At 47.7% G+C, this 27,809-nt stretch overlaps 1 protein-coding gene across 4 annotated transcripts in view; it reads left to right on the top strand.

Moving 5' to 3' along the window:
* Window positions 1-27,809, top strand: part of MYO1H (myosin IH) — a 114,743-nt gene that overhangs the window by 79,747 nt on the left and 7,187 nt on the right. For 2 of the 4 annotated variants that reach the window (XM_042962814.1, XM_042962815.1), the window contains exons 8-24: window positions 442-555; window positions 895-966; window positions 1,713-1,832; window positions 3,453-3,520; window positions 4,514-4,619; window positions 4,941-5,021; window positions 6,668-6,759; window positions 8,928-9,022; window positions 12,638-12,684; window positions 15,377-15,457; window positions 16,113-16,218; window positions 16,982-17,099; window positions 20,962-21,075; window positions 24,443-24,519; window positions 25,724-25,792; window positions 26,266-26,307; window positions 27,104-27,188. In XM_042962814.1, coding sequence (XP_042818748.1) covers window positions 442-555; window positions 895-966; window positions 1,713-1,832; window positions 3,453-3,520; window positions 4,514-4,619; window positions 4,941-5,021; window positions 6,668-6,759; window positions 8,928-9,022; window positions 12,638-12,684; window positions 15,377-15,457; window positions 16,113-16,218; window positions 16,982-17,099; window positions 20,962-21,075; window positions 24,443-24,519; window positions 25,724-25,792; window positions 26,266-26,307; window positions 27,104-27,188 — 1,487 coding nt within the window. The remainder of the gene's footprint in view (window positions 1-441; window positions 556-894; window positions 967-1,712; window positions 1,833-3,452; window positions 3,521-4,513; window positions 4,620-4,940; window positions 5,022-6,667; window positions 6,760-8,927; window positions 9,023-12,637; window positions 12,685-15,376; window positions 15,458-16,112; window positions 16,219-16,981; window positions 17,100-20,961; window positions 21,076-24,442; window positions 24,520-25,723; window positions 25,793-26,265; window positions 26,308-27,103; window positions 27,189-27,809) is intronic. The other 2 variants (XM_042962817.1, XM_042962818.1) reach the window with 2 other exon arrangements.

Below are 27,809 nucleotides of genomic sequence, written 5' to 3' on the forward strand. Positions count from 1 at the left end.
AGCCGGCTTTGGATCCGCTGTCTCCCTCTCTCTCTGCCCCTCGCCTGGTTACACCCTCTCAAAAATAAATAATACGTTAAAAAATAAAATATTATGCATTGATATAATATATACCTATATGTATCTGGGATCATGCTATTTGCATATGAAATGGTCTGTTGGTGGGAAGGGGATGGGGAGGATCCAGAAATAGAAGTGTCCTGCACTGGAGATGGAAGGAGGAATCTTCCCCCATCCTCTGCTGAGGTTCTTTTATCCTCCTTCCCTTAACATCTGAGGTGGGTAAGAAGCTGATTCCTGGGGCGGGGGAAACTTGGCTCTGTGAGCTCGGGCTGGAATTGGGAAGGGGCGGTTTTCCTTGGCTGTCTCCCGTGATGACGTTCATCAGTTGGGCGGCCGCCCTTCTCTCCCTGTTCTCCTCACCCTTTTCCACATTCCTAGAATCTCTTTGGAATTCTTGCCAGCGTCCTACACCTGGGGAACGTTTGTTTTGAAGAGAACCACCAAGGCTGTGCCACGATCCCAGACACCCACGAGATCAAATGGATCGCCAAGGTGACGTTCGGCTTCTGAAAAGCACGGGGAGGGCCCGGCCCTTTCGGAGGCGGAGGGCAGGAGAGGGGAGCTGAAGGCAGCTGGAGGCCCAGGTCCCACGCGGCCAACACCGTGGCCTTCCGGCTGATACTGGCTAGGAGATTTAAAGAGCGAGGGGGGCAGGTGAGGGAGTGGGTAAAAGCCAGCTGAGTGTAAAATCGGGATGTGGTCTCTCTCGCGTTTCGGTGGGATTATCCGTCAGGGTGTATAATCCTGGGCCTGGAAATGGCACCAATTCCTTGCAAATTGGCAAAAAGCAAATCCGATCGCTGAATGGCATTTTGGTTTCCATGTTTTCAGCTCCTGGGGGTCCACCCATCCATCCTTCTGGAAGCTCTCACCCATAGAAAGATTGAAGCCAAAACTGAAGAGGTAAAAATGACACTAGATGGAAATGTGCCTGCCCTCCCCGCCCCCACCATTGCACCATCACTAGCTTTCCATGCCTCCCCTCTTGCCATGCCTTTCCCCCATGAGGTCTTTGCACATGCCGTTCCCTCTACTGGAACACTGTTCCCTGTGCTTCTCTAATTAATGCCTTCTCATCCTTCAGTTCCTGGGGTCACACCCTCAAAGAGTCTCCCTGACCATCCCACCCCTATCCTTATGCACCATCGGTATCTCCTCATACTGCTCTCAGCTTGCAACATGACGGCGTGTGGGGCGTGAATGTCCCGTCCCCCAACTGTGAACCCACAGAATTTGTCTCAGTCATGGCTGTACCTCAGCAGCTCCATGCGGTGCCCAACACGTCGTAAGCACTCAGGACATAGCTACTGCCTGAACGTGTACAGGTGGGGGCGGTGTCTTCCCCCAGCGCATATCCCTCGCTGGCTGCTATTAAAGGCTAATTTGGAAACTCGGGAGGAAGTGGGCTTTTTTTTTTTTTTGAGAGAGAGAAAGAAAGTTGCAGAGAAAGACGGAGACGGAGAACCCCAAGCAGGTTCCATGTTCAGTGCAGAGCTCGACATGGGGCTCAATCTCACCACCATGAGACCATGACCTGAACTGGAACCAAGCCCCGGAACGCTTAACCAACTGAGCCACCCAGGTGCCCCCATGGGTTTTTTGTTTTTTTTTTTTAACTTCTGTAATGATGCACCTGTTGTTGTCCTCAGGTAATATGCCCACTGACTCTGGAACTCTCTGTCTACGCTAGAGATGCAATGGCAAAGGCCATTTATGGACGAACATTTACTTGGCTAGTCAACAAAATCAATTCCTCCTTAGTGAACAAGGTTAGTCCAAACACGTTTGACTGACTCACTCTTGCTAACGTGGTAATGTTTTATAACCGACCTCGTCACTCTGAAGAATTTGTGAGCATTGACCGTTGGCCCCTGGTGCCCAGGGACGATATTGTTCCGCGTCTCCATTCCCGGCACACAGTAGGCTCACAAAAAAACGCCCGCTGAATGATTTTTGGAGTGTGTCCCGAAGTGTGGGATGCACAGTATTTGAAGTACGCCAGATGGCCTTCAGTGTCCACAGAATTTAGCTTTAACGGTGAGCATCTTTTAATGTGTATAAGAAAAAATATGTATAACAAGTCCTTCAGATTCACCCTGGGAGTTTCCTCCAAGCTAGAAATCAAGGAAATGATCCTGAGGCACAGAGTATGTAGATGTAAAATTCAAGGAGATAGTATGTAAAGGACAGATTTGGAAGGCGTCAGCTCAGGACACCATACGGAATGCTAAATTGTGGCCCTTTCGAAAAAAATAGGCATGTTCTCTTTAAATATCCATCTTTGGGGCGCCTGGGTGGCTCAGTCGGTTGGGCGTCCGACTTCAACTCAGGTCACGATCTCGCCATCCGTGAGTTCGAGCCCCGCGTCGGGCTCTGAGCTGATGGCTCGGAGCCTGGAGCCTGCTTCGGATTCTGTGTCTCCCTCTCTCTCTGCCCCTCCCCCGTTCGTGCTCTGTCTCTCTCTGTCTCAAAAATAAATAAACATTTTAAAAAAATAAAAATAAATATCTATCTTTGCACCTGGTCCTCTCTTTTTTTTTTTTAAATTTTTTAATGTTTATTTTTGAGAGAGAGAGACAGAGCATGAGTGCGGGAGAGGCAGAGAGAGAGAGGACACAGAATGGGAAGCAGGCTCCAGGCTTGGAGCCGTCCACACGGAGCCCGACGTGGGGCTCGAACTCGTGAACTGTGAGATCATGACATGAGCCGAAGTCAAATGCTTAACTGACTGAGCCACCCAAGTGTCCCCATCCTCTGTTTTAAAATGACATTTGTATCACCTGTCCTCTCTCCTGGATAGACATCTCCTTTGCTGCTGTCTATAGAGGTCTCTTGCTTTCTTTGGGATTGATGTGGGCTTGGGAGGCTGAGAAGGGCTGAAGGAAGGGAGTGAACCAGAAGGGGAAGGTCTCACTTCTTGGGTGGTGGCTGTGGAAGCTTCAGTGGGATCCCGGCGGGCTGCCGGCCAGAGGAGCAGGCTGGGAAATTTGTTTCCACCCTATAATTTCTCTGTGAGCCAATGTTGGAGACAGAGAAGGTGTGAGTTTTATAACCAAGTCCCAGCTTTGGGGGCAGCTACCGGGTTTTAAGAGTCATTAAGTGGGGCGCCTGGGTGGCGCAGTCGGTTAAGCGTCCGACTTCAGCCAGGTCACGATCTCGCGGTCCGTGAGTTCGAGCCCCGCGTCAGGCTCTGGCCTGATGGCTCGGAGCCTGGAGCCTGTTTCCGATTCTGTGTCTCCCTCTCTCTCTGCCCCTCCCCCGTTCATGCTCTGTCTCTCTCTGTCCCAAAAATAAATAAAAAACGTTGAAAAAAAAATTAAAAAAAAAAAAAAAAAAAGAGTCATTAAGTAAAAGACCTAACAATGAACAGTGTGTGTTACTTTGACTAGGATTTCACCAAGAAGACTGTGATTGGATTGCTGGATATCTATGGGTTTGAGGTCTTCGACAAGAATGGGTAAGTTTGTCATTACCTCCTGGTCCTCTGTCCGTCTGGTTTGAGGCATCTCTAATGTTGCTGGAACTGGGTTTCCCATCTTTAGAAATTCTCGGGATTTCCGTAGCCGCTAACTCATAGACTGTTCCAGAATTGGAATGACCATTAAAAAAGGCAAACGTCTGGGGCGCCTGGGTGGCTCAGTCGGTTGAGCGTCCGACTTCGGCCCGGGTCACGATCTCGCGGTCCGTGTGTTCGAGCCCCGCGTCGGGCTCTGGGCTGATGGCTCAGAGCCTGGAGCCTCTTCCGACTCTGTGTCTCCCTCTCTCTCTGCCCCTCCCCCGTTCGTGCTCTGTCTCTCTCTGTCTCAAAAATAAATAAACGTTAAAAAAAAAAAAAAGGCAAACGTCTTGGGGCGCCTCGGTGGCTCAGTCGGTCAAGTGTTCGACTTGGGCTCAGGTCACGATCTCACAGTTTGTGAGTTAGAGCCCCACGTTGGGGTCTGTGCAGACAGCTCGGAGCCTGGAGCCTGCTTTGGATTCTGTGTCTCATTCTTTCTCTGTCCCTCCCCCACTTATGCTCTATCTCTCTCCGTCTCTCAAAAATAAATAAATGTAAAAAAAAAAAATGCAAACATCTTTTAACTTGATTCTTGGGATCTATTTAGTAAATTGTATAATTAATAAGGACTTTGCTTTTTCTGTATTAAAAAACATCTTTAAAAAAAGAAGTAAATACAGGGGTGCCTGGGTGGCTCAGTCAGTGAAGCGTTGACTATTGATTTCGGCTCGGGTCATGATCTCACAATTTCATGAGTTTGAGCCCCGCATCAGGCTACGTGCTGACAGTGCAGAGCCTGCTTGGGATTCTCTCTCTCCCTCTCTCTCTGCTCCTCCCCCACTTCCGCACTCTCTCTCTCAAAATAAGCGTTAAAAAAAATAAAAATAAGCAAATACAGTTTTTTAATTGGTCTACTCGCGTAGCTTTAGCTCTTTAAATTTTTGGCCTCTCTAGTTTCGAACAGTTCTGCATCAATTACTGCAATGAGAAACTCCAACAACTGTTAATTGAGAGAACCCTTAAGGCGGAACAGGCAGAATATGAAATGGAAGGTATAGAGGTAAACGTCTTAATGTTTTCTTCTCACTTGATTTCTTAATCTAGCGAAAGAGATTTGCTTGAGAGATGATATTTCCCTGGAGATTTTGGCCTCCCTAGTACTAAGAATTATTTTTTTCTCTCCTGCTCTGCTTATTTTCTGGGAAATTACTTTGACATTCGGGTAGTTTCTTTTCTTTCTTTCTTTTTTTTTTTTTTTAATGTTAGAGATAAAAAAAATCAGATTTTGGAAAAATAACGTTGGAAAATCATTTTAAAAAGAGATCTATTTTATGTTCACCTAAATCCCCCTCGGAGAATTCTTTTCTCTTTGTCATTTCAGTGGGAGCCCATTCAGTATTTCAACAACAAGATCATCTGTGATTTGGTGGACGAGAGACACAAAGGGATCATTTCCATTCTGGTGAGAAAATTAACGTTGACTTAGAGTCCATTCATACGGTGTCGCCAACACGCGGAAGTCTTCCCCCAGGCTTGAAAAGGGTTGCTTAGCACAAGCAGAAAGCCAGAAAACATAAAGGAAGGTTTTACAAAGAATGTGCGCTGATCCAGAGTTGAGACTCCTTGGGATGCACCCATGGCTTTATCTTGACCTGTTGGAACTTCTGAGAACATCCATGCCCAATTGTTCCAGTTCAAACATCGCTTTTTTCAACATGTTTATTTATTTTTGAGAGAAACAGAGTGGGAGCGAGGGAGGGGCAGGGAGAGAGGGAGACACAGAACCTGAAGCAGGCTTCAGGCTCCCAGCCATCACCCCGACGCAGGCTCGAACCCATAACCCACGAACCGTGATATCGTGACCTGAGCCAAAGTCGGATGCTTTGGGTCATTTGGGATCTTCTCCCTTATAACGAAAATAATTGGTCTCCTCTCTCCTGCCTGCCGCCCGCCCCCACCTAACTGTTGGGTGAACAAGATTCTAAAGCACAGCAGTGACTACAGATGGTGCCTGTCGTTGCCAGGAACATGGGCACCCCCTGGATTCAGATGCCCGCCCCATTGCTTGCTAGCTATGTAACCTTGGGTGGGTGTCTTACCCTCTCTGAGCTCCCATCTCCTTGTCTTAAATGGACACAGTGATAGCAGCACTTATCTCGAGGAATTGTAAGGACAGGCTGAGATTGTACATGCACAGGGCTTAGAATTATGCCGGCGTGTGGTAAGCATTCAGACTCTCTTCGTTCAACAAATGCTTACCGAATGCTTCCTTGGTGCCATGACTGTGCCCTGTGCTGTGGGACACGAGCAGTGGACAAAACAGATCAAAACCACTACATTCATGAAGCTTTAAATTCTAGCGCGGAGAGACTGACAACAGACAGTTTCGTGGGCAACATAAGTAGGTTTTACAATGAAAAAAGCTCAAAAGATGAGATGCGCCGGGAAGGATGACTCAATTTCAGGCGAGGTGGTCTGGGAAGGGCCGTGTGGACATCCGGGGAGGCAAGTTCCGGGAGGCACAGGCTGACATAAGCGCTTCTCGGGGCTCTCAATGCTCATATTGATGGCTAGACTAGCATAGACATGTCACTTCGAAAGGGTTGTCTCACTCACCTGAAGCCCGGTGTTCTCTTGTCGTTTTAACAAAAGCTGCAGGGTTGATTTTAAAGATGGTCACTCGCATGTTGCCAATGTTAAGGGCCCGAAACAGGAAGTAGAAAGACACAGCCGGAGAGACGTGAGAAGTTAGATGCCCGGGGCTTTATAGCTTTCGCTCCATGAGGTTTTTGCTCCTGGTAAAAGGGGATGTGGTCTTGGCCAGCAGTGGCTGGTTAAGGGAAACTGAGGTGGTGTTCAAGAAGACTTTGGAAATATGGTGGCCGGATGGGTGGGCGAGGTGACTTTTCACAGGATTTCAGATCCCTCTGAGAAGCTAAGCACGCGTGAGGGGTCACTGCCCTCGCGCCCCCAAGGTTCACCTGAACTTGGGTTGAGGTGACAGCGTTTTAGTCCACTACCTTCGGCCACAGCTGGCGAAGGCGTTTCAACTTGGAATCGATGGCGTAGGATGCTATGGATCGAGGCTTCTCTTTTTTTCTCTGGAAGGATGAAGAATGTATCCGTCCCGGTCCCGCTACGGACTTGAGTTTCCTGGAGAAATTGGAAGAGAGAGTAGGCCAGCATGCGCACTTCCAGACGTATGTATCTCGCTCGACAAGCAGCTTGGGGAAGCTCGTCACTTACCCACTTTCTTGGGTATGTGGGCAGTGGACCCCAAGAGTAAAGGTGCTTCTTCGTGCACAGAAACGTGACGCACCATGATGATATACCGACTCCTATATACGTGTACCTTTTGTTAGTAGAAATCAAACCCGAATTCCAGGTAGAATGTTCTAAGATTTTGTATCTTTTTTTTTTAACGTTTATTTTTGAGCGTGAGAGAGAGCACAGTGGAGGAGGGGCAGAGAGAGAGGGAGACACAGAGTCTGAAGCAGGCTCCAGGGTCCAAGCTGTCAGCACAGAGCCCAACGCGGGGCCCAAACTCATGAACCATAAGATCATGACCTGAGCCGAAGTCAGACACTTCATGGACTGGGCCACCCAGGCGCCCCTAAGATTTTGTATCTTTATGATCGTTACCTTGTGGACAGGGTCACAGGTGTGAAATAGGTCTTTTTTTTTTTTTTTAATGTTTATTTTGAGAGAGAGAGAGAGTGCAAGCAGGGGAGGGATAGAAAGAGAGGGAGAGAGCCAACTAGGCTCAGTGCAGTCAGCCCAGAACCCAACACGGGGCTTGATCTCATGAACTGTGAGATCATGACCGGAGCTGAAATCAAGAGTCAGACACTTAATGGACTGAGCCACCCAGGAACCCCAGAAATAGTCTTTTTTTTTTTTTTTAAGTTACGTATCAAATATAAAGTACACACAGAGCTATGTGTGGATCTGAAGCGTACGACCCAACAAATCTTCACATTCGTGTGTACTCACATCACTGCCACGTAGATCCAGAGAATGAGGGTTTACAGCATCCAAGAAAATGGACTAGAATCGCAGCTCGGCCACTTATAAGACACGTGACCTATTAATATACCTGGTGCGGAGCATTGTAAGTGACTCCGTAAGTCACCTAGTGTAATTTCTGGCCGTGGCAAAGACCGGGTAAATGGTAGTGGCTTTATCAGAGCTTTTGTAGAATGTTGAAAGGATAAGGAAATGAATCAAAAATGGAAAACTGAAGGGCACCTGGGTGGCTCAGTCAGTTAAATGTCTGACTTCAGCTCAGGTCACGATCTCATGGTTCATGAGTTAAAGCCCCACATCTGCACTGACTGTGCAGAGCCTGCTTGGGAATTCTCTCTCTTCCTCTCTCTCTCTGCCCCTCCCCCACTTGGGTATCTGCGTTGTCAATATATATGTTCATTTCAAGAAAGGTTACAAAAAAATTAGCCATCACCAGAATCTGAAAAATGATGTTTTATGAGCATTTTAGTCAGTTACCATCATAAAAATGTAGTAAATTGGTTCTTAGTTATCATCTGGAAAAAGTAGAACTTTTTTCATTGTACAAATCAGTGTGTCTTCTGTGGCTCACGTGTGTTTTTTAATTCCTCAGTTCTCAGGGGAAGGATCACATTTTATTTTTAAGTCTTCATTTCAATTCCAGTTAGTTAACATACAGTGTTATGTTAGTTTCAGGGGTACAGTATAGTGATCATCACAAGTGAAGTCCTCAGTCCCCATCACCTATTTCCCCCATGTCCCCACCCTGGTAACCATCAGTTTATTCTCTACAGTTAAGAGTTTGTTTCTTACTTTGTCTCTCCCCCACCGCTTTGTTCATTTGTTTCTTAAATTCCACGTATGAATGAGATCACACGGTATTTGTCTTTGTCTGACTGACTTTACTTAGCCATTTTATTCTCTAGGTCCATCCATGTCGTTGCAAATGGCAAGATTTCATTCTTTTTTGTGGCTGGGTAATATTCCATTGTGTTTATATGCCATATCTTCTTTATCCATTCACCGATCGGTGGACACTTGGGCTGCTTCCATAATTTGACTGTTGTAAATAATGCTGCTATAAACATAGGGCTGCATGTATCCCTTTGAATTAGTGTTTTTGTATTCTTTGGGTAAATACCTCGTAGTACAATTGCTGGATTGTAGGGTAGCTCTGTTTCAACTTTTGGAGGAACCTCCCTAGTCCTTCCTACAGTGGCCGCACCAGTTTGCATCCCACCAGCTGTGCAAGTGGGTTGCCCTTTCTCCAGGCTTCTCTTCCGCCCTTTGCTTTCTATGTCGGTGCGTTTTGTTACAGCAAACTAGGAAGGTTCAGTTTGTGTCTCGTTCTCTCTTGCTGCAGCCGGAAGCTGGCGGGGCCAAAGGGCCGAAAGAGGATTGGCTGGATGGAGTTTCGGCTCTCTCACTACGCAGGAGAGGTCACGTACTGCACCAAAGGTGAGTGTGCGTGGGGCGTAGGTCACGGTCACGCAGGTGTCCCTGTGTCCGCCGAAGAAACGGCTGCACGTCTATCCCAAACATTCCCTAGCTCTGCTTGCAAGCAAGCCGTTTGAAGTTTTCTCTTTATTGCTTTTTTGTCGAACCACTTCATTTCACCCATTTAAAGTGCACCATCCGGTAGTTTTTACTCTGTTCACTTTATAGTTATCCACCCATCACCACTGTGCATTTTAGAACGCTTCGCCCCAGGGGCGCCTGGCGTGGCTCAGTCAATGAAGCAGGCAACTCTTGGCCTCGGCTCTGGTCGTGATCTCGCGGTTTGTGGGTTCGAGTCCCAGGTCAGGCTCCGCACTGATGGCACAGAGCCTGCTTGGGATTCTCCCTCTTTCTCTCTGCCCCTCTTCTGCTACCATGCTCGCGCGCGCGCGCGCTCTCTCTCTCTCTCTCTCTCTCTCTCTCTCTCTCTCTCTCTCAAAATAAATAACTATTTAACAAAAAAAGAACACTTCATCCCAAAAAGAAACCCTGTTTGCATTAGCAACTATTCCCTGTTTTCCCCAGCCCCATCCCCCACAGCTGTGAACTAATCTGTTTTCTGTCTCTGCAAATTTGCCTGTTCTGGGTATTTCATCTAAATGGAATCACACAATGTGTGGTCTTCTGTGTCTGGCTTCTTTCCCTTAGCATCTTGTTTTCAAGGTTCATCTGTGTTACCATTTTTTATTGCTAAATAATATTCCATCTATGGATATACCCTGTTTTGTTTATCCATTCATCAGTTGATAGGCATTTGGGGTGTTTGCTTTTGAGCTCTTACTAATAAGGTTCCTATGAACATTGTCTCTCAAAACCTTTAAAAAATATTTTCTTTTGTCATTTCTGCTTTAGGTTCTAAATTATTTTCACTTTTTTTTTTTCTTTTTACAGTTCTTTTTTGAGGTAGGCTCCACACCCACCGTGGGGCTTGAACTCACAACCCCAAGATCAGGAGTCACATGCTCCATTGACTGAGCAAGCCAGGTGCCCCTAAATTATTTTCACTTTTAAATAAGTTTCTCTAAGAATATTTAAAAAGCAACATGTATTTTTTCTCTTGAATTCAGAGTGGTATAAAAACAGAAAACATTTTCAAATGGGATGAATCTCTCTTTGTGGATAATTGATTGATTGTCATCATCAATAATATACACATAACGCAAGAAGTTCCTAACGGTACAGAAAAGTCCAAAAAAGGAAACTAAAAGTCCCCTTTACTCCTAGTTTCTCCCACAGGAACCAACAGTTTCTTGTAATTTCTTTCAGGAAAATAGAAATATCTTCTGCATCTACTTAAGTACGTGGGGACACATATACATATTCAAATAACGCATATATGCACACGCATTTAAGTAACACAGATTGTTATTCTGTGTTCTCTATTTTGCATTTTTTTTCATTTAATGAAAACGAGAAAAATTGTTTGTTTTTGTTTTAAATGTTTGTTTATTTATTTTTGAGAGGGAGAGAGGGAGAAAAAGCGTGTGCCCAAGTGAGCTAGGGGCACAGAGAGAGAGAGAGAGAGAGAGAGAGAGAGAGAAGCAGGGCTCATATTCACCCGAACTGGGGCTCAAGCTCACCCAGTGTGGGATTCGAACTCATGGGATCATGACCTGAGCCAAAGTCAGATGCACCCAGGTGCCCTAAATGTTTGTTTATTTTTGAGCGAAAGAGCGTGAACAGGGGAGGGGCAGAGAGAGAGAGAAGGAGAGAGAGGGAGACAGAGGATCCGAAGCAGGCTTGGTCCTGACAGCAGAGAGCCCAGTGTGGGGTTCAACGCACTAACCTCAAGACCATGATCTGAGCCAAAGTCAGACGCTCAACCGACTGAGCCACCTAGGAGCCCAAGATCATTTGGATTCCAATTAACGCTCAATACTTACTGTAGGCCAGACACTGTCCCAGTGCTTCACCTCACAGAACCGTTTTATTATCCTTCTTTTAATCTCGAAGGCAACTGAGCTCAGAGAAGTCAAGTAACTTGCCCAAGGTCACTCAGATAGTAAGTGACAGAGCTGGGGTTCAGACCCGCACCTTTTGCCTCCGCACTCACATCTATTCTCCGTAGCAGCCAACAGATTGCACCACGTTTCTTTTGAGAGGCTACAGGCACTCCCTCTAGGGCCGTGTCCTTTGACCTGTTTGATGGACACAGCTTGTTTCCAGTTTTGTTTCTTGTAAACCCTGCTGTCGTTGACCCCCTTGCATATTTCACTTGGCCAATCTGTGCATGTTAGATACGTAGCATAAATTCCCAAAAGTGGCATTGCTAAGTTAAAAGTTCTATCAGAAATTAGTTTGGGGGCGCCTGGGCGGCTCAGTGGGTTGAGGGTCCAACTTTGGCTCAGGTCATGACCTCGTGGTTCGTGGGTTCGAGCCCCCGAGTCGGGCTCTCCGCTGTCACTGCACAGCCCACTTCAAATCCTCTGTCTCCTTCTCTGTCTGTGCCTCCCCTGCTTGTTCTCTCTCTCTCTCTCTCTCTCTCTCAACAATAAATGTTTAAAAAGTTTTTCTAAGAAGAAAACCTTACGCCAAGTGAAATAAGCCAGTTACAAAAGAACAAAACCCTGCATCATTCCCATTATAAGGCGTAGTCAAATCAGAAGAGGAGCCAAATTCCTAGAGGCAGAAAGTGGTGGTTACGTTAGCATTTAACGGGGTCAGAGTTTCAGTTTGAGAAGGTGAAGCATTTTGGAGACGACTGGTGGTGCCGGTTACACAGCGGTGTGGCCGTGCTTAATACCCCTGAACACGTAACAATAGCTAAAATGCTACATTTTATGTTATGTCTGTTTTGCCACAATAAGGATGCCAGTCTTCGTGACTCCAAATAGTCTTCTGAAAAGGTTAGGTCTCAGACGCCTTTTTTTAGTTGGTTTTGATTGTATAACGTCATTTAGTTAACGAACGCAATTACTAGTAACCGATAAGGTTTTAAGCGAGCACTGAACAAGCCAAGTTTTAACATTGGAAATGGCGAGTTTCCCTTTGTATGAAGACACTGTTGGGTGCCTCGAGTCCTGGGGCTTCAGCTTGGCTTTGCTAAGTGGTGGGATGATTTTCTCACCTGGCTTCGCCTGGCCCCTCTTGAAATTCAGCACCCCCTTCCTTGTTCTGACGTCATTCCGTTTATACGTAGTTGTATGCTACGGGACTAGGACATATCTACAGTGCTTCGCGTAAAATCTCTACCTTCTTGTGAGAGCTAAGTGGGAGTTTAGAGTACGGCGTGTATGCCATAGATTCAACTCTGAGGACCTCATTCTCAACCAAGGGCGAGCTAACTCCTCCAGGAACATCTGGCCATGACTAGAGACAATTTGACTCTTGCAGCTAGAGAAGGTGACACTGACATCGCATGGGTAGAGGTCAGGGATGCTGTTAAACATTCTGTGATTCGCAAGATGGACCCCACAACAAAGTCTTTTCAGCCCCAAATGTGAGCAGTGCCAAGGCTGGGAAGCTCCGACCTGATCCTAGGAGATTATTTGCAGGGTTTCCTTTTGCGATCACTTGGGATGGAAATGCATTTTTAGGCAAAGCCACTGACTCAAAAAAAGTTTCAACGTTTTACAGGTTTCTTGGAAAAGAACAATGATCTCCTCTACAGACATCTGAAAGAAGTAAGCGTGAAGTTTAACCGTGTGTGTTTCTGATGGTTATTAGATATCACCCATGACCCGGATTTGGGGCTAGATTGGGCCTCCTGGATTTTTCTCTGCAGTCCTTTACGATAGACCTTCATGGTCGGAACAGATATTTGAGGTCATCTGTACGATGTGCCCTTGACCCAACGTGCCTATTCAAGTGTGTATGTTGCCCCTGCTGTGTGCCAGAACTCTGTACCCGCTTGGGGCGGTCCTTGCTCTCACGAGGCTTACCGTGGGGGTGGGGAGTGGCCGAGGATAAATATATACACTGACCCCTGAACAACAAGATCCCGCCAATCCTCCGTGCAGTCAAACATCCACCTATAACTGGGCACCTGGGTGGCTCAGTTGGCTAAGCATCTGACCTCGGCCCAGGTCATGACCTCATAGTTCACGAGCTCGAGCCTTGCATCGGGCTCCGTGCTGCCTGTGCGGAGTCTGCTTGGGATTCTCTCTCTCTTTCTTCCTCTCTCTCTGCCCCTGCCATGCTCTCTCTGTTTCTCAAAAATAAATAATTTTAAAAATCCATGTATGACTTTTGACTTCCCACAACTTAACTGCTAACAGCCTGCCGTTGACCGGAACCCTTACTGATGCGTGAACAGCCGATTCACATATATTTTGTCTGTTACGTGTATCATATATGCTGCATTCTTAAAAGGAGGTAAGCTAGAGGAAAGAAAATGTTAGTAAGAAAATCTTACAGAGATTCTTAAATACAGAGAACAAACTTGAGGCCCCCAAACCAAGAGCACACTGTATACTCTGTATGTTAGCCAACTAAACAATAAATCGTATTAAAAAAAAAAAAGAAAATCTTAAAATACATTTATAGTAATGTTACTGTTAAAAAAAAAAAACTACATGTAAGTGGATCCACATGGTTCAAATCCGTATTGTTCAAAGGTCAACTGCACACGATAAGTTATCCATCAGTGAGAAGTGCTATGAAGAAAATAAGGAAATATGATTGAGAGGGACATTTTCTTTTTTAAAGTTTGTTTATTTTGAGAGAGACAGAGCATGAATGGGGGATGAGCAGAGAGAGGGAGAGGGAGAATCCCAAGCAGGCTCAGCATTGATGCAGAGCCTGACACAGGGGCTTGAATTCACAAACTGTGAGATCATGACCTGAGCCGAAATCAAGAGTCAGATGCTTAACTGATCGAGCCACCCAGGTGCCCTGAGAGGGACATTTTAAATTTAGTTTAAGAGATCAAAGAAAGCACCCCTCTGGAGGTGACTTCGAGCTGTTGACTGGAAAAAATGGGGTTTCTCCAGGGTGGGGGGACCAGCATGTGCAAAGGCCCTGAGGCCCAGATGAGTTCAGTGTGTATTCAGTGACGAGTATAATGTTAGGAGCGGGGACTGAGCCCATCAGGATGAAGTGCCCAAGGAGGAGTAGAGATTTTTGTTCTGGTGCAGCGGGAATATAGCAGGGTAGCACAAACAGAGGATGAGGAGACGGACCCAGAGAAATCTCAACTTGTTCAAGGTCACACGGTGAGGTGGGGCTGAGATTAGCCCCTAGGGCTGCTGCTGCAAGTCCCAGTCTCCCTCCATGTACCTCACTGATCAGAAAAACCTTGGGTGTTGTAAAGCCTTGCTTTGCATTGAAACAGTCAACTGTTTTATAAAAATGGGATTTTACTTAAGTAGCTTGGTCTACAAAAAGCTTAACCGTTAGGGAGGCATTTTCAGAGTGGACGCACAAACCAGTCATTTCAGGGATGTCTTCTGCCCTCCCTGGTCTTTCTCTGTCACTTCTAGGTCCTCTTGTCCCCACCTCTGGGGTTCAGGATAGAGAAGCAATTCCTAACTTTGGATCTCTGCTCCAGGAAGGTGCTCCCTGGGTCATTGTCAGCCCCACCCCTTCCCAACTGGGGTTCTTAGGCAGACCTCCCCATCTGGTGAGGTGGGTCTGGTGGGGCCTCCCTCTCAGAGTCGCGGTGAATGACACAGGAGTGGAAGGGCCGGGCTGACACAGGGAACGTAATAATAGTCTCCTGACGATTTGACACACTGGCCTCTGTGTGCCATGCCCCTACCCCTCACAAACCCACCTACGGAGGGGGCTTCCCATGGAAAAATCTCCAAGTCTCTCACTTGACCAGCCAGGGCTGAAGCTCCTTGCACTTTGTTTTGGCTTCAAAATGGGTCATTTCAATTTGTTCTCTCCTGTATGCAAATTGCTCTTTCCTGCTGTTGTAAATGCAGAATTAGAGTGGATTAAACAATTTTTTTTAATTTAAAGAAACGTTGGGGGGGCACAGGGGGCTCCGTCGGTTAAGCGTCTGACTTCGGCTCAGGTCATGACCTTGACGTTCGTGGGTTCAAGCCCCGCATTGGACTCTGTGCTGACAGCTCAGAGCCTGGAGCCTCCTTCAGATTCTGTGTCTCCTTCTCTCTCTGCCCCCACCCTCCTCCACTCTCTGTCTGTCTGTCTCTCTCTTTCTCTCAAAAATAAATAAGTAAACTTAAAAAATACCATAAAATGAAGCTTTAAACATTTCCTTCTGTGTTTGACTATGTCTTTTCCCCACTTCTTCAAGTGCTCCGGAAGTAAGTGGCTCTGGGACCTTGTGCACACTTATGCAAGCTCTCCTGAAGGCCCCTTAGTGATTTCCGAAACACTGAACGTGGAACTCGTTTCTTTTACTTGCAGGTGCTCTGCAGTTCCAAAAATCGCATCCTGAAGGATTGCTTCCTGGTGGCTGAGTTAGAAAACCGAAGAAGGCCACCAACGGTGAGTGGGGAGGTGGGGAAAAAATGCTCATGCAGAATTAGAAAGGTAGCAAAAATCAGCCAGAGGGCACAGTTACCCCCAGTTACCTATACATTTTAAGCTGTCCTTCCTTTTTCTGGAAATGTTGCTAACACGTTCTATTAAATATATACTTTCCAAGTATAGCAACCAGTGTGCTTATGTGCACTCACTGAGTGCCTACTGTGTAGAGGGGGCACAGGATTTAACGCTGACAAAATGGACAAGATCTCTCTTCTCATGGGGCTTATAATCTAGTGAAAGAAAGTATGGGAAAATACCATCAAAGAAAGAAAGAGCTTAAAACAGTGTGTCATAAAGGAAGCTTGGTAACAAGGAAGTAAGAGAGCATGGGGGTGATGGTCTCAATGGCGATACTGGCTCTTACAAGGCGCTCATCACATATTTGCTAAGTGAAGGAAGAATTCTGGACAGGTGCTGGTCCGGCTTCTGCTTGACCAGTCTGAGCCTGTACTTCGCAGGCCAGGACATTCAGAACCTTCTCCTAGTGGGCAGAATGGTAATGGGTAGGATAATATGTCAGGAGTTGGGACCTAAAGGGCTAGCCAATCTTCTCTGTATTTACTTGGAGCTGCAATCTCTACTTAGTTCATTCTCTCTCTCTCTCTTTCTCAAGGTGGGGACTCAGTTTAAAAACAGCCTGAGCAGCCTTCTGGAAATCCTCATCTCTAAGGAACCTTCATACATCCGTTGCATCAAGCCCAATGAGAGGAAAGAACCCAGTGAGTCATGAATCGTTCTGAACACTGAACTCAGGGAAATAAGGCTGGGAGGAAAGCCAAGGTGGCAGTGGGTTAAAATCCTGACAAAAAAACAAAAACCCCACAGGCTTGCTCCTTGCTCTCCATACATGATTTATTTTCATTTTTAAATAATAGAAGGCAAATGAATAGGGAGGGAGAGGAGTTTTTTTGGTGGTCCTGTGTGACCATTGCTCAGAGCCTGGCCAGTTTCAGGAGCAGCACAGCTGAGCCAGGCAGATGTCAGAGGTGGGGGGAAGCAGTGTTGCTTCTCTCCAGCCAGCGAACAGTTTTCCAAATGGTCTGGGACTTGGGTATCTTCCACGCTCATGCCATGGTCGGTAACACAGTTGTATAGTCAGAGGCTTACAGAAGGCAGGCAGGAAGAGCACGTGAGTGAAGCAGGATGTAAGGCAATAGGGAGTGGAGGGGACTGTGGCGAACTGCAAAGGGCACATGCTGTCTAAAGGAGCAGCCCTATTACCTTCCAGCTAGTTATTGCCACGTGGGACTCTAGCCCAGCATGGCCGGATATCTTTTTTTTTTTTTTTTTTAAGAGAAGCCAGAAATCCAATTTTTGCTGTAAATTCCCCCATTAAAATAAAACAACAGAGTTAGGACCTGACAAAATATGTCCGTGGCCAGACCCAGCCCACAGATGGTCAGCTTGCAGCCTGTGATCTGTCTTGGTTGAAACGGAGCCATGGAATCCTTTACTGTCACTCTCCCTTCTGTGTTTCCAAAGGCAAGTTTGATGACTTGCTCATAAGGCATCAGATCAAGTACCTGGGGCTGATGGAGCACCTGCGGGTGAGACGGGCTGGCTTTGCACACCGGCGGAAATATGAACATTTCTTGCAAAGGTAAAGTTGGTTTTGTTGAGTTGAAGCTGGTACAAATGCCTACTGTGTGAGGACTCTCAGGGTGCGTTGCCGAATAAAAGGCCAGGCCCCGGGCAACTCCATTTGGTTAATTGCTGTAGACTTGACTGTGATGAGCACTAACATTTTGCAGAATAGGAAACTGATTCACTGTACCTCCTTCCCTTCCTGACGTTAAGCCTGTAACTTCTTGGAGTCCAGGAAACACAGGTTAACGCACAGACCTGCCACCCAGGGGGCAGAGTGGGCAGTGCACCACTTGAGTCTGTACTTAGTTGGGGAAGACCCTTCCCATGGTGATTGTAGGTGCTAGTTTAGCCTTCAGTCTGGAAGCGATCCTCTCGGCCTCATGGGCTATCAAGAGAAGGAGGTGTAGTGGTGTGAACATAAGTTCATAAGGATTTAATGATATAATCCCACCACCACCGCCACTCAAATTGCTTGTGCACCAGCACTTCATTGGTGGGGGGCTATGTGTGAATTTGTCCTACCAAAAAAAACAAAACAAAACAAAACAAAACACACATTCTCACACACTCAAGGGAAGCAGAATAAAATTGTTATTTTTGTGGGTCGCCATGGTTGAATATTGGCAACTTTATATTTTAACCTGATACTAAGCTGCTTTTGAGCTTCAACTGTATAAAAGCCTTGTGCACGAGCTTACATTTTTCATCAGATTTCTTGCATTTTGCAACTTACATCCAGATCCTGCCCTTTGAAACTTGAGCGTTTTCTAGCAGCTCTAATTTTTAGCCCCTGATTTAGTGATCTCAGATCTTTCTCTACCAAGGACCATGTTTGTTTTTCTCCCATGAGCCTCATGCCTTGATAAGTAATATCTGCTTATATGCATTTATTAAGTAATAATCTCTTTCCTTACTGTTCTGTTAATGATTTATTTACCTGCTGACACCCTTTAGCTGTAACCCCCTTATCTCCTTACCACCCCCACTCCAGCCCGAAGCAGTCACTAACCTACTGCTTGTCTCTCTAGATTTCCCCATTCTGAACATTTCATATGCATGAAATCATACAGTATGTGGCCTTTTGTGACTGGTTTCTGTCACTTGGCATCGTGTTTTCAAGGTTCATCCCTGTTGTAGTGTATATTTTCATTCCTTTTGAGGGCTGAATCATGCTCCATTGTGTGGATAGACAGGCCACATTCTATTTATGCATTATCAGTTGATGGGCATTTGGATTGTTTCTGCTCGGGGCTATTATGAATAATACTGTTAGGAACATACATGCATAGGTTTTTATGTGGACATGTATTTTTATTTGGGAGGGGGTATACCTATGAGTAGATTACTAGGTTGTATGATAATTCAATGTTTATTTGTTTGAGGAACTACCAGACTTTTTGCTTTGTGTTTGCTCATCAGCTACTTGTATTTCATTCATCATTTTCACATATCCATTTTTTCCTGAGTCTAACTTGGGGTAGAGATGGCCAGAATCAGCAGCCACCGCCCACCCTACCCCCCAAACACATGCGCGTTTGACGTTCCCATTTTTTTTTTTTTTGCATTTTTTTGCACTTCACACATCTTCTTTTTCTATTTTGTTATCGCCTGAGGCTCCTTCACTCTTTCTGTAAATACTACTGAGCACCTGCTGTGTGCCAGCGCTGTCCTTGGTGCTGGGTAACTGCAGGACAGCACAGACCCCACTGCAGCATGGGGTTTACTTCCCAGTGGGGGAGCCCACTAGCTATAATGAGGATATAGGCGGTCAAGTGGGGATATGTCTTTGAAGGGAAATGAATCTGGGGAGGGGAAAGAGGAGCAGGGTCGAAAGGTGGAAGGCTTTACCTCTTTAGGTAAGGTGGTCTGGGAGGGCCTTTCCAAGTGGAGGGAGGGAGCCATGAAGGTATTTGGGGACAGTGATCCAGGGAGAAGAGCCTGGAGGTGGGAACTGGGTGGGCTGGAGGACCAGCCAGGAGGCTGGCATGGCTGCAGGTCAGTGGGCTCAGGGAGGGGCTAAAGATGATCATATGTGTGCACCCTGCCTGGCCTTACTTCCCTTGATCAGGAAGCTATTGTATCTCACATTTGAAATTTACTAGTGGAACTTACACAGATGGAACGTACTAGTCTCTCTCCCTGTCAGTGTTTAAGGCATCTCCTCATTCCCCGCCGTGTCTGTCTAGCCCATGTTTGGACAACTTTGATGACGTGTGCTAGTGATGGGCGTGGCCTGGACAGCCGGGAGCAGGGCCTGGGGCTGTACTGTGTTCCCTGGGGTTGGCGTGCCCCTGTGCCTTTGTGCGTACGTGACTAGACCGGGAAAGGTAACCAGGGAAGAACACATGACACTCAGTGCCTGTCTTAATTCAGGCGGCTAAAACAAAGTACCGGGGACTGGGTGGTTTACAAACAACAGAAATTTATTTCTCACAGTTTGGGAGGCTGGAAATCTGAGCTCGAGATAGCAGCGTGGTCATGTTCCGGTGAGGACTGTCTTCTGGGTTGCATGAAGTCCGCCATTCTCTCATATCCTCGCGTGGGGGAAAGAGGGTGAGGGAGATCTCTGGAGGCCTCTGTTATAGGGACACTCATCCCTTTCATGGAGGCTCCCTCATGACCTCATCACCTCCCAAAGACCCCACCTCCTAAAGCCATCACATCGTGGGTTAGGATTTCAGCATGAGAATTTAGGAGTAAGGAGACGACACAAACATTCAGTCCATTGCCCTTCATGGACTTGCTCATAAAGTATAGTTCCTGGAAAATAAACCCATTTTTAACAGAGTAAAATGTGGGGTCCTGGGTGGCTCAGTTGGTTAAGCATCCGACTTCGACTCAGGTCATGATCTTGCAGTCCGTGGGTTCGAGCCCCGTGTCGGGCTCTGTGCTGACAGCTCAGAACCTGGATCCTGTTTCGGATTCTGGGTCTCCCCCTCTCTCTGCCCCTCCCCTGATCACACGCTGTGTCTCTCTCAAATATAAACATTAACGGATTTTAAAAAACAGTGTAAAATGTGATTTTGAAATAGTAGGAACCATGTAACATTATTAAGGGCAAGAAGCATAGTAGGAGTAACGTAGCTAACATTTTTTTGAAGTCTCGGACTGTGTCCAGTGCTCTCCACAGATTATCTCCCTTCAGCCTTGTGACGGTCCCACGAGAAGGGCTTGTTATTGTTCGTGTTGCACAGGGTGAGGAGGTGAAGTGACTTGCCCGGCTCCTGAGCTGGACTCAAACCCAGCCAGGGCGGTCCCGGATATAGTTTCTACCCTTGGTCCACGGGCACTTGGAATTCTGCGTTCTCTTATTTCATTATGTTTCAGACAACCATGGTTCTGTCTATGGTGACCACATATAGAAGGGAGTTGTATTGTGTGCTGAAATCAGGTTCTTAAATCAGCATTACGTCCAAAATTACCCTTGAGAAATCCCTCGTCACTTACCAAGCACGGTACCTTTTCTTCCTGTGCTGGCCCACGTTCATTTATCTATTCATTCATCGGCAGACGGACATTTGGGTTGTGTCTACCTTTTGTCTATGATGAGTGATGACACCGTGAACGTTCATGTATGAGCTTGTGTGTGGACGTATGTTTTCATGTCTCTGCGTGTGTACTTAGGAGTGGAATGGAGTTTCTTGGGTGGGGTGTCTGACGATGTCATTGTTCTATGAAGACAGACCCAACCCACCCCGTTGAGACCGTTTCTCCCTTTTATGTTTCTTGCCAAGTGTGTGTTATTGAATTCAAGGAAGTTGGTATGACGCTGACATACCACAGCGGAGCACATCCTGAGCTCTGGAGGGGAGTGGGGGTGGGGGAGGTGAGTGGAAGGTCCGAAGGCTTTCTGGAAGGGCCTCTCCTCTCCCCAGGTACAAGTCCTTGTGCCCAGACACCTGGCCACACTGGCACGGGCCTCCAGCAGAGGGCGTAGAACGGCTGATCCAGTACATCGGCTACACGCCCGAGGAGTACAAGTTGGGGAGGTAAGTGGCCAAGAAATCCCCGTTGAAAAGCTTTGTGCATCGACCCGTATGCGTCTAGAGCCTGGAGATGAATTTTTAAAGGAATTTACGTAGACGTACAAGCGGATACCTCCATCCACTCAAGTTAGATGCAGCTCCGTGAAGAAAACACTGTGTGTACCTGCTCACCTTGCTTTGCTCACACAGAATATTGCACGACGTTTCTGAAAGCAGCTGAGTGTCCACAGTCGAGCTCAGTTCTGACACTGTCTACCTAGGTAGTGTCCAATGCCCAAGTTAAGGACTCAGCCTCGCCAGACTGTCTACCCCCGCCCCCCACTTCAGATGCCAGTTACAAGTCCCACTGGTCACCTGTGCTTCTGACCACTGACTGGCTAGCTATTGGAGGTTCCCAGGACCCCCTCTTTGGGTTCAATCGATTGGCTAGAGTGGCTCAGAAAACTCAGAAAAAAATTTTACTTGGGTCCCTGAGTGGCTCGGTCGGTGGAGCCATCAGCTCGGGACATGGTCTCGCGGTTCAGGAGTTCGAGCCCCGCATCGGGCTCGCTGCTGTCAGTGAAGAACCTGCTTCAGAACTTCTGTTCCCCTCTCTCTGCCTCTCCTCCGCTTGCACAGATGCTCTCTCTCTCTCTCTCTCTCTCTCTCTCTCAAAAATAAAAATTAAAGAAAAACTAAAACATTTTTCTTACTGGATTGCCGGCTTATTACAAAAAAATAGAACTCAAGAACAGCCAGATGGAAGAGATACATAGGGCGGGGTCTGGGGAAGAAGCCTGGAACTTCCACGCCCTCTCCAGGTACACTCAGAACATCAAGCCACGTCTTTTTTTGGCGGGGGGCACGGGGGAGCGGTTATGGAGGCTTCATTACATGGGCACGATTGACAAAGTCACTGGTCATCAGTTCAACCCCCAGCCCCCCTCCCCTACCTCGAGGCGGGGCTGAAAGTCCTCAGCCTCTCATCTCAAGATTGGTTTCCCTGGCAGCCGGCTCCCATCCTTAGCTTATCCAGGGGGCTTTGCACACATCACTTCCTTAGCAGAAACTCGGGTGTGGTGTGGTGGAAAGGGATCTGTTAATGACTAGTGAGACACCCGTTTCACTCTTATCCCTTTGAAACCATTTCAGGAACAGAGTCCAAATATAACAAGAAGATGCCCCTGTTGCTCTAATTACAAGGATTTGGGGAGCCGTGATACTGGAACAGGACAAAGACCAAATACATCTATTTTTTGAATGTTTGTTTATTTTGAGAGAGTACGCGCAGGGGAGGGGCAGGGAGGGGGAGAGAGAATCCCAAGCAGGCTCTGCCCTGCCAGTGCAGAGAGCAACACGGGGCTCGATCTCAGGAACTGTGGTTAAGAGTCGGACACTCAACCGATGCTTAACTGGCTGAGCCCTCCAGGCATCCCCAAATATGTATTTATTATTAAGAGTCACAACATGACAAGCTCCAAGTGGTTGGAAGGGCTCTAGCACTGCCTACGGGAGGAGATTAAGTTGGAAAGGAACCCTGTGTTCTATACCTCACTCAGGGCTGGGTTGAACGTCTTTGCCTGCAAGATGAGTTTGTTTGGTCTTGTTATTGATCACATGCACGCAGGACCTCTCAGAGGGGATATTAGGACTTCTGTGATGCCAAAGCTCCTCGGGCATCCCAGAAGGTGGTGTTCTAGAACTCCGAGTACATTACTATCGCTGTAGTTGTCCGTGAGGAGAACTTTTGTACACATTGGAAGCGTTTGAGGCAGAACTCCGTGGGGCGAACCGCGAAGAGTTTAGTTTGTCCTATAAGTCCTTTTGGTCAGGGTGAATTTGGTGGTAGGGAGCGGTGCCCAAGGGTATAGACGGGCATTCCCAGGCCACAGAGAATCCAGCTCCAGGGATCTCTGCCTTCGAATCTATCAGGGGCTTTGCCTGTCAACTCCTAACTCCCACTCACATATAGACAGCCGTCTGGCCACCTGGTCCCTCTCCATCCTTACACTTCTGTCCTGGGACCTGCTTCAAGTATTAACCACATTTCTAAGCCTGATCCCTGAGGGGAATGGAGCTTCACACAGCCCAAGGGAGGCGGACTAAAGAGGTCATAGGTGGTAAGTTGCCCTCACAGGGTGCGTAGGGCAGGTAGAAAGTGATGCATATTGATAATTTATCTTTGCTGGTGGAGGGGATTTCCTTTTTTTTTTTTTAATTTTTTTTTTAACATTTACTTTTTGAGAGACAGAACGTGAGCGGGGGAGGGACAGAGAGAGAGAGAGAGAGGGAGACACAGAATCCGAAGCAGGCTCCAGGCTCGGAGCTGTCAGCACAGAGCCTGACGTGGGGCTCAAACTCACGAACTATGAGATCATGACCTGCGCCGAAGTCAGACGCTTAACAAATTGAGCCACCCAGGTGCCCCAAGGGGATCTTCTTTTAAACTGAGACTGGGGGCACCTGGGTGGCTCAGTTGGTTAAGCATCCGATTCTTGATTTCGGCTCAGGCCATGATCTCACGGTTCTTGGGATTGAGCCCCATATCAGGCTCTGCACTGACAGTGTGGAACCTACTTGGGATCGTCTCTGTCCCTCTCGGCCCCTCCCCCACTTGTGCGTGCACACACTCTCTCTCAGATAAACATTTTTTAAAAAGATAAAACCTGGGGCGCCTGGGTGGCTCAGTTGGTTGAGCGTCCGACTTCGGCTTGGGTCATGATCTCGCGGTCCGTGAGTTCGAGCCCCGCGTCGGGCTCTGTGCTGACAGCTCAGAGCCTGGAGCCTGTTTTGGATTCTGTGTCTCCCTCTCTCTCTGACCCTCCCCCGTTCTCCCCCTGTCTCCCCCTGTCTCAAAAATAACGTTAAAAAAAAAAGAAAAAAAGAAGATAAAACCTAAAAAACAAAACAAAAAAACTGAGACTCCTATTCCTTGTCATCAATCTTCAAAGCCTAAGGAACTAACTTCAAGTCAAATCAATGTAGTAGTTTCCTGAGGCTGGTAACAAATGACCACAGACTGGCTGGCTTTAAACAACAGAAGAGTGTTCTCGAGGTGTCGGCGGGCTCTGTGGGAGGGTCCTTCCTTGCCTCTTCCAGCTTCTGGTGGCTCCTGACCTTCCTTGGCTTGTGGCCACTTCCCTCCCTCCAGTCTCTGCTTCTGTCTTCACATGAACTTCCCTGTGCCTGTGTGTCCTTTTCTGTCCCTTAGATGCACACGCATGCCGGATTTAGGTGAACCCTAATTCTGGATGATCTCTTCTCAATCCCTACCTTGATGACGTCTGCAAAGACCCTATTGCCAGATAAGATCACATTCTGAGGTTCTGGCGAGGGGACACTATTCAAGCCAGCCAATTACTCATGACAACTATCTTTTCTTCACTTCTAGAACCAAGATATTCATTCGTTTCCCCAGAACTCTGTTTGCTACTGAAGATGCCTTTGAATTTAGTAAACATCAATTAGGTATGATTTTCTTTTTCTTTTTTTTTTTTTTTTTCCTGTCCTGATTTCCGTAGAATGTGAAACGAACCGGCTTAGCTTGGGTTACATCTTACACATGGTGTCTGATCTAATGTAAGAAGCACTCGCTTTGGAAACCCAGAATGAGAACACATGGGTTTATATGCCTTAATGCGTGTTTGGAGGGTAGTCATGGATGCACCCGGAAACTTAAATGCCGGATTGCCATCCCACTTGTTAGGACCCGAACCTCAAATGAAGCTTTGAACATTTCGTTCATACCAGTATGATGCCGGAAGGTGTCGCCTCAAAGCCTGCAGGCACGGGGGGCGGGGTGGGGGCGCGGGGCGCGGGGAGCACAGCGAACGGCAAATGAGAAAAGTTCTGGGGTGGAGGTTGGGGGTGCAAAAAAATGTAAAAACTCCTGGAGTGCAGCGGGGCTTCTCCCTTGAAATCTCAACTGGTCTGTCGAGACAGACCCTGCCGCGTATACCTGAGTGCTTTCTGTGTGCCAGGTACGTATTAAGTCCTCTGCCCTCAGGACCTCGTTGTGCTCTTTAAAACTAACCTGTGCAGCTGTATTATCTCCACTTTGCAGTCAGGGAAACTGAGGCCCAAGACGTTGGTAACTTGCTGAAGGCTGCACAGCTAGTAAGCGGCAGAGCTTGGGTTGGAACATGGGTCTGCCCGCCTTCAGGAGCCGGGCTTGTGACCACCGTCCTTTTTTTGGACCGTGACAGCAGTGGGCACCAATCCCGGGACCTCGTTTCTGGGTGGGTGCTGGCTGCAGGGGGGACCCCAGCGTTTCTAACCAGCCCCCAGGGAATGGGATGCCACTGGTCTGTGGGGTCCTCAGTGCGCCTGGCTTGTGTTGGGAACTCAATCCCCAGGTGGAGGGAGGTGGACGGGGCAGCTCGAGGGCGAGCAAGCATGTGGTCCGAGGGCCATGGAACCGAGGGCCAGCAGGCCCCCTGTAGACAGACGGGGGTGGGGAGCTCTAACCACCGAGTCTGTTCTTTACCCTGGAGGGAGGAAGGAGAGAGGGAGGGAGGGAGGGAGGGAGGATGGGCCCTCCCCTTCCCAGCTCTTCCCAGTCAGCTCCGCACGGCACACCCCGAGGGCTGCTTCTGACCTGCCCTTGGAAAAGCGCTACCACGCAGGTGCACAACTGAAAGCCATCTCACCAAAACTTTTGTTTCATTTTAAGTTGCAAGAATCCAAGCCACATACAAAGCCTGCCTAGAGAGGAGAGTGTACGTGAGAAAGAGACACGCAGGTAAGAATTAAAACAGAAACGTGCCCGTCTGCAGTGAGCCAGACCTCTGCGGTCTCTCTCATCCCTGCTGTACCTGGAGCTCAGGCCCCTTTGGTGGCTTCTCTCCCCTTGCTCGGCCTTGAAACCTTGCGTGTGTCTCGTCTTTATTCTGTTGACCCGAGATTGCAACGGAGTGGCCCGTATTCCTCCCACGGACGTGGTTTATTGGATCCCACCACGTGTGCCTGTTTACAGAATAACTCTTTTAAAAGAATGCCAACACCAGGAGTACCTTGGGAACCCGTCTCCTGTCGCTCTCCTGTCCCTTCTCAACCCTGCCCCCCCCCCCCGCCCCCATCTCTCTTTGCAATTCTGCATTTCTCATTGCCTTGTTTTCCTCTATAGCTTTACCATCTATGGATACGTCTCTAAACAACAGTTTTATTGGCTGACACATTTGGAACTCCGTAAGATTATCCTGTTTATATTTTTAGGGATGTGTTTGTTTCCGAAATGCAACCAGTCGACGTGCGCAGGTTTGGTCATTTGCTGTCATGGCTGCGTAGGATTGCACCGTATCACACGTTGGCAAACTTTCCTAAAGACCAGGTGGTACTGTAGACTTGGGGGTCACCCGGCCTCGGTCACAGCTACTCAGCTCTGACATTGTATCAGGAAGGTACTATAGGCTATATGTAAATAAACGGGCATAGTCGTGTGGCAGTAAACCTTTGTTTACAAAAACAGATGGCCCACGGGCCGCAGTTTGCCAACCCCCGTTCATAATTCAGCCATTCGCTGGATGGACGCATGGGTTGTTTCAGTTGTTTGCTTTTATAACAGAAAACAGTGCTGCTATGAGGAGCACACAAGAAAGTATTTTTTCTAATCCGAATAACTGAACAAAATCTGCAAAGCACTTAAAAACTGGGAAGCAAGTCAGAAATCTCTGTGTCCCAATTTACGTATCTCAGTTCTCAAGTGTAGGCAACTTAAAGCACACATCAGTTGAGACCAGCCGTGGGCGGCAACAAAACTGACGGGTCCCTCAGGAAGGCCTGGGGAAACTCTGATCCCCTCATGTCATTGTGGGGCTTTCCTTGAAGCTTCCTGCAGCACCCCTGGGGTTCCTCTGTTGCCCTGGTTCAGTTGTCTGAACCGCCCCCTACGCTCCCCACAAGAACTGGTAACACTCACCACCTTTCCATCTCTCGGGCAGAGTGCGGGTGGGTATCCGGATGTTTGTGGAGTGGCTGAATGTTTCTGGAAAAAAGCCATTGTATTGAAATGTGATCGTGCTCACCTTCTAACGCTGGCAGTGAACTCTTTCAGCCATCACACTTGAAGCCCACTGGCGCGGGGCCCTGGCTCGGAAGCTGGCCAAAAGGAGAAAGTGGGCTGTGTGGACCGTAAGAAAGTGAGTTCTCTGTAGAAGGTGGTCGCGGACTTGGCTGAGTTCTTTGGCTTTGTGCCGAAAGCCCATCTTCCCTTCAGGGTGTCAGCCCCTAAGAATTCAGCTCTGTGGCTTTCCTCTGAGCTCCCTAATTTGACGGTGACCACAATTTAGTACGCTTGTCAGTTTCTCTTAGTTCAAAAGTCGCAAGGTCAGCTGCCCTCCAATGCCAGGCAGGTAAAAAAGCGAGTTTCACGAGCTGGGATAAGACGATAAGGCATGGTGGGGACTGCGGCTAAGTCCATTGCTTTCTTCTGAGCTCCCTAATTGGACAGTGATCACAATTCAGTACGCCTGTCAGTTTCTCTTAGTTCAAAAGTCACAAGGTCAGCTGCCCTCCAGTGCCAGGCAGGAAAAAGTGAATTTCACGAGCTGGGATAAGATGATAAGGCATGGTGGGAACTGCAGCTAACTTTGGAAAGCTCAGTCCACCTCAGAGGGGCAGTCACTACTCCAGCTGACTGCTGCCTTGGAGAAATGCCAGCTTAGTGTTGCCACAGATTCTTGATAACCAGCCCCCCCCCCTCCGCCCGCCCAAGGTTGGCTGGAAATCTGGCTTTCGTGTACTATTTCCCAATATTGTTG

Source organism: Panthera tigris, chromosome D3, assembly GCF_018350195.1.
Source record: "Panthera tigris isolate Pti1 chromosome D3, P.tigris_Pti1_mat1.1, whole genome shotgun sequence".
Classification (NCBI taxonomy): Eukaryota; Metazoa; Chordata; class Mammalia; order Carnivora; family Felidae; genus Panthera; species Panthera tigris.